This window comes from Lucilia sericata, unplaced genomic scaffold (assembly GCF_015586225.1).
Source record: "Lucilia sericata isolate MDLA Ls3-8-SP2 unplaced genomic scaffold, ASM1558622v1 Contig000154F_arrow, whole genome shotgun sequence".
Taxonomy (NCBI): Eukaryota; Metazoa; Arthropoda; class Insecta; order Diptera; family Calliphoridae; genus Lucilia; species Lucilia sericata.
Window position 1 is genome coordinate 355,001 of NW_023994185.1, and position 6,378 is coordinate 361,378.

At 28.0% G+C, this 6,378-nt stretch overlaps 2 protein-coding genes across 3 annotated transcripts in view; both read right to left on the reverse strand.

Moving 5' to 3' along the window:
* Positions 1-3,211, reverse strand: part of LOC119601272 (aspartate aminotransferase, mitochondrial) — a 9,594-nt gene extending 6,383 nt beyond the window's left edge. Inside the window, exon 1 of the mRNA XM_037952100.1 lies at positions 2,924-3,211. Coding sequence (XP_037808028.1) covers positions 2,924-3,012 — 89 coding nt within the window. The 5' untranslated portion in view covers positions 3,013-3,211. The remainder of the gene's footprint in view (positions 1-2,923) is intronic.
* A 356-nt stretch (positions 3,212-3,567) lies between these two features.
* On the reverse strand, positions 3,568-5,361 carry LOC119601289 (phosphoglycerate kinase-like). Of its 2 annotated transcripts, none has more exons than XM_037952116.1 (3): positions 4,992-5,361; positions 3,905-4,849; positions 3,568-3,847 (listed from the first exon to the last, which is right to left on the reverse strand). In XM_037952116.1, the coding sequence occupies exons 1-3, from the start codon at positions 5,174-5,176 to the stop codon at positions 3,607-3,609; spliced, it is 1,371 nt and encodes a 456-aa protein (XP_037808044.1). In that variant the 5' UTR covers positions 5,177-5,361; the 3' UTR covers positions 3,568-3,606. The 2 variants fall into 2 exon arrangements, with proteins under 2 accessions (XP_037808044.1, XP_037808045.1); XM_037952117.1 differs by having other exon boundaries at positions 3,607-3,847; positions 3,905-4,887; positions 4,992-5,078.
* Between the last annotated feature and the right edge of the window lie 1,017 nt (positions 5,362-6,378).

The following is a 6,378-nucleotide window of genomic DNA, read 5'->3' on the forward strand; positions in this document are numbered from 1 at the left end:
TTTTCTGTAGAATTTTTGTATAGTAAATATCAATTTATTCATGTTAATTTTTCGTTATTCATCATTATCAATCAAATCGTATATGGATTATGTTTCTATTTGTTTTTAGTTTGTCTTTTATTTGTCTACCTTCTAAAATATCAAGCAAAAGGCCGTTAACTACAAATTCATAGCAACAGTTTCCCTTTTTTTATTTAAAGAAAATTATATTAATCAAATCTAATTTTGGATTGGTTTTAACCGGTTTAATTTTACTTATCTCCTGTCATTTGTTTTAATTGCTTGTTTTTTAAATATCGAATTGATTAGTTTGTTTTTAAACAAATATAATTTAATATTATATTGTATTATTTTAAAGAATCTTCGAAATTGTCGATCTTGTGATGGAAGTTAAATGTTTGTAAACAAGAACTCTAATTATTTCTTTATTACTCTCAAAATATGCAAACATACTATTTACAATGTTTTCTTTTCTGATGTTTTCCAAAAAGTTTTGTTGCTAGAGATGACTTTTCGGCGTGTTCCAAAATATTTTGAGAAAGGTCTTCAATAGATTTTTAATATTTTAGGAACATATCATAAAACAAAGCAATGTTTGTGTTCTTTAAGAGTAAAATTTTATTTATATATTAATTATTTATTTTATATATCTTTAGATTTATTATATTATTTGTCTGCAATTGGTTAGTATATATGTATATATTAATATATACATATGTAGATATTACTTGTATTTGAATAATATACTTTTTCATAAATTTTCTAAATGTTTTTTTTTTTTACTTTTAAAATAAAAAAAATCAAGGTCAAGAGTGAAAACTCCCATATATTTTCACTTAAAAGAAAATATAAAAAATAATTGCATTTGTGTCAGTATTATGTTTGAAGCAACATTTTACTCCAAAACAGTAAATTGTGCATTGTCATAATTCCTTCGTAATATCAGGGGAAAAAAACCATAATTCTGTGTATAAATGGATATACATCAAGGGAGAGGTATATCAAATATGTTTTTTTCTGATATATGTACATATTGCCATACATACATATGCTGTATTAAGTTTACTTAAGAACATCTTTTAAATTTGAATAATTTTTGTAAAATCAAAACAATAATAAATGAATACTAGCTTTTTTAAATATATATTTAAATGAAAACAACAAATAAAATGTTGTAGTTTTTCTTATTTTAACAAATTTAAATATGAACATTTGTTTGTGTTTTATAAATATTAATTCATGGCAGGTATTTAAATGAGAAGTTTCATCGCCTTATCAGAAATTTCATCATTCTTTTTTTACTCATAAAATACATTGTCTGTGGTTATTTTAGGAATAGATATTTGCGATTTTCCCTGTTTAGAAGCAATGTTTTCGATTATTTCGAAAACTTTTATATAAAGGGGTTTTTAATTTGGGCCAACGCTATTAAAATATATTTATTAATAAAACATTAAGAACTATGGAAAGAAATGATAAAAATCAAATAATTTTTTAAAATTAATTAATTAAACAAATATTTTAAAAATTACATTTAAAAGATATTTTGTGTTATTTATTAAAAATTTTAATGTTATTAAATAATTATCTTTTTAGATGAAATTAATTTTTTCATAAAATATATTGTTAATGTAAAATGAAATGGTACTCATTTTTTTTTGAGTACTTTATTACATTTCGAAGCTTTAAACTAGTGTATGTGGAAAAGTATATAGATAAGTGGTATGTCTATTAACTTATCCAGTATACTAGTCAACAGACTAGTCTATTGACTAGCTGTGGACTAATCTATTGACATGTCTGCGGACTAGTCAGTTGACTAATCTAGGGTCTATTTTTTTTACTTGTTTATTAACGAGTCTGTTTTCTAGTCTATTCACTAACCTACTGACTAGCCTATTATTGACTAGTCTATTGACTAATCTATGGAATAGTTTATTGACTAATCTAAAGTTTAGAAAATTGTATTTTTCTGTTGTCTAGTTTATTAACTAGCCTACTGACTAGCATATTAACAGGCCTATTGACTAGCCTATTAACTAGTCTATGGAGTAGTCTCTTGACTAGTCTATGGAATAGTTTATTAACTAATCTAAAGTTTAGAAAAATGTATTTTTCAATGACAAAAAATACTGAAAAAAGTACAATAGTACTGAATATTCCATGCGTGATGTAAATACCTAATAGGTATGTATGAAGATCTCAAAAATTATTTTTTATTATTTTTATTTTTATTTAATCGAGCCCAATTATTTACTAGTAGGTGTCATTTTTTGAGCTTTTTTTTGAGTTTCCGCTCTATAAAATTCGCCGGCTACTTATTGTTACAAGTTGCTTCACTGTGCAAAATCACTAAAATGTGTTTATTTAACGATATGAATATAATTTTTTATGAAGTTTTACTCTCTTGATAGATAAAAATTAGTATAAATTATAATATTTTATGAGATAAATAGTAAAATGTATATATTTTAAACATTTCACTTAGTAAACTCTCTTCTTCTCCAAATAGTACATCATATGTATGAATGTAATTCTACATGTACTTTTGGTATAGAAACAAAAAACGTTAATTTTTTCCTATTTTGCACTTTATATGACCTTGCGTTGAATGACAACAAAAACAAAAAAAAAAACATACAGAACTGAAAGAAAATTATTGTATGAATAAAAAAGTACTCATGGAAAATCTCATTAGAACATTCCCCCCACAAGTACATGAGTATACTACGTGTATTTCGAATTGATTAAAAGAAAGCAAATAAAAAATTTTGCAAATATTATAATAAACCAAATTAAAAAAATATTTACAACATGTGCTTAACAATTAAAACCAATGTGTAAATGTTCTATTGACCCGGCCGGATGAAGAACATCTAACCAAGATAATGTTTAAGTACAAAAGGTTAGAGACACCACTTACTTTCCACGTTGACTGCAAACAGTAGTTTTTGTTGTTGCTCCCAAAATACGGTTCGCCGGCAACAAAGTTTTCGCACAGATATTGGCCATGTTTTTTGTTTTAAAAGTATTTGAACACAGAAATTTAGTTTATTTATAAAATAAAAGAAATTATTTATTTTTTTGTCCCAACTATATTCCCGATATATAGTGTGTGTTTATTACCAGAAGCAACTTTGCGAGCAGACGTTACTTATTTGCCAGTGATTAGAAGAATACTAGGAGATTACTAAAAAACTGCAAAAAAGAGCAAAGCATGGCCGATATTCATCAAGGTGGTGACAAGTTCACAAAAACAACAAGAATTGTATTTTAGTTACATACATATGTCAAAATCATCTGAATGAGAATTCAAAAAATTGATGTTACCAGAGTGTTTTTACATATGAATATGGGTATTCCATAGCATAACAAAATATTACAAATAGATTCACAAAAATATTATGGTAATTAGTAGGTTATTCAATCAAGAGTTCGTGTCCAATTTCCATAAAACTGTTATAGAAAGGTTGAGTAAAAGTTAAAATAAATCAAAATTTGATGGTTATTTCTACAGAAATATATGTACATATTTTTAGATGTTAATTGTTTTTATTATTAGCTAGATATTATTTAAAATTAATAAAAATTTATTTATAGTGCTTGTCAAGCATTACTTAATGCTTCTACACCTGGTAATTGTTTTCCCTCTAAAAGTTCAAGTGAAGCTCCTCCCCCGGTTGATACATGAGACACTTTCTTAACGGCTTTGAATTTTTTACAACAAGCTGCTGTATCACCACCACCAATTATTGAAACAGCTCCATTATCAGTAGCTTTAACTACAGCATCCATTACTGCTTTAGAGCCCTGAGAAAATTTATCAAGTTCAAACACACCTGGCGGACTACAAAAATAAGTATATGAAAAACCATGTTATATACATATATATTTTATTATTTACCCATTCCAAACAATTAATTTTGCTTTATATATAAGGCAGGAAAACATCTCTCTTGATTCATTTCCAATATCCAAACCCATAAAACCATTTGGTATGCCCGACTGAATTGTAGCATTACTAACATCAGTTTTATTATCTATTCTCACGCCACATATGAAATCGTTTGGCAAATGGATTTGAACATTCTTTTCACAAGCTTTTTTCATTATTCCCATAACTAAATCAGAGCCTTTGCTGTCAAATAATGAGTTTCCTATCTTCATATCACATATAACTTTAAGAAAGGTAAATGCCATTCCACCACCTATAATCAGTTCATCTACTTTATTTAACATGTTTTCGATTAGTGGCAGTTTATCGGACACTTTAGCACCGCCAAGTATAGCCAAAAAGGGTTTAGCCGGATTGTGTAAAGCCTGTGAGAAATATTTTAATTCCTTATTTAGTAAAAACCCACCAGCTCTATATTTGTAACCTTCACCCATCATGGAGCTATGCGCTCTATGGGCCGTACCAAAGGCGTCGTTGACATAAACATCTGCCAGTTGGGCTAAACTTTTGCGAAATTCTTTGATTTTTTCCTTATCGGCCTTTATTTTTTTGCCATTAGCATCGATACCTTTACCTTCTTCTTCGGCATAAAAGCGAAGATTTTCGAGTAAGATAACACTACCCTTTGGAGGATCTTTACAAATATTTTCCACTTCGGAACCCACACAATCGGTCAAGAATGTTACATCTTTATTTAAAAGTTTCTTCAATTCTTCTGCTACTGGTTTTAAAGAAAAGTTTGTATTCTTTTGACCATTTGGTCGTCCTAAATGGGACATTAGTACTACGGATTTTGCTTGCTTCTCTAAAGCATATCTAATACTATCCAAAGAGGAGATGATTCTTTGATTACTTGTAATTTTTCCATCTTTTAGGGGCACATTAAAGTCAACTCTGAAAAAATTTTGATAAAGATCCAACAATGGGGACATCTCACATATATACATAATTATTCAGAATGAAAAAGAATTAAAATTTTCGGATTCCTTTCTAATGCCCAAATTCAATATTATTAATGTTTGTTATTAATATTTACCTTATCAATACTCTTTTATCTTTCAAATCCAATTTTTCAATGCTTAATTTATTAAATCCAGAACTTTTTGTGCTAGCAGAACATTTTGATTCATTTCTGATAATATTATTAATAAAGAATTTATACGATTTTAAAATAATCAATTTGGAGCTTTTGCTACACAAAACATTTTGCAAATAATTCATTTTTGAAAGTTTTGACAATCTTAAACAAATATTAAAACAAAATTTAAATAAATTATTTCTGTATTTTATTAATTGAAAATGGGTACTGAATCAAAATCAAGGCAATGAAAACGTTTTAATTTCTGATTTATTTATAAACAGTTTTTAATATTTTCGAAATAATCCTCCAAAGTTATCTCGTTTTAAAATTATTGTAATATGTCTGTTCCCATACTCATCTGAGTTCCAAGTTCTTAAAGTAGTCGTTCTCGTACTAACATTTTTAAAAAGTTTATTTTGAAAATATTTTAGATTACTTTAACGATATTTTGTGATACCGAAACCCGTATTTTAAATCATTCAAATATGATCAGGGTACAAAAATTTGTTTAACAAGAAAAACTCACCACTGGCTTTATTGTGAATGATGCATATTCGATCAGCTGCTGAACAATTTTTATACACTACACCACTTTAGTGGGGAGGGTATATTATTGGGTTTGTGCTGATGTTTGTAACACACAAAAATATTCGTCCTATACCTTAAAGTATATCAATCGGCTTCGGAGTCGATTAAGCTATGTCTGTCTGTCTGGCTGGCTGGCTGTCCATGTAAACCTTGTGCGCAAGGTACATGTCGCAATTTTTAATATAATTGGATGAAATTTGGCACAAGGACGAAGCTTATCAAAAATGATTAAAATCGGCCCATTATTTCACCTGGCTCCCGTACAACAGAACCCCCCGAAAAGGGCCTTTGAGCTCATAATTTTGCTAAATGTACCTGTATCTCGATAAAAAGTGGCACAAATAAGTTTTATACAATCCTTGATGACCTTGCCAAATTTCATTAAGATAGGGCCTCATTTGACCCTAGCTCCTAGTCCCCTTCAAAAAATGACTTGAATATCCAAAATTCACATATAAACACCAATAAATTTCAGCACAAATAAATATTATATAAATATAAATCCAATCACAAAATTTTATCGGGATAGGTCAATGTTTGTCCTTAAACTCCGTATAAACCCTTTTTCAGAAAATGAGTTTTTCGTCCATAAATTGCTTAAATGTATCGGAAACAAGGTTATTTTGAAGGTAAATACTATATTCTTTGGTAAATACTGTATAATGAAAAATAAATCTCATATAATATTCATAACTGGTGTATGGTATCATACGGTCGACCACGCCCGACTATACTTTCTTACTTGTTTTTGTTT

Bases quoted from the DNA above. Each gene is read 5' to 3' on its own strand.
- LOC119601289 (XM_037952116.1), bottom strand. From the start codon at position 5,176: ATGAATTATTTGCAAAATGTTTTGTGTAGCAAAAGCTCCAAATTGATT. The intron at 4,850-4,991 runs GTAAATATTAAT...AAATTTTTTCAG, and splicing joins GATAAAAGAGTATTGATAAG to AGTTGACTTTAATGTGCCCC. The intron at 3,848-3,904 runs GTAAATAATAAA...TTATTTTTGTAG, and splicing joins AAATTAATTGTTTGGAATGG to TCCGCCAGGTGTGTTTGAAC.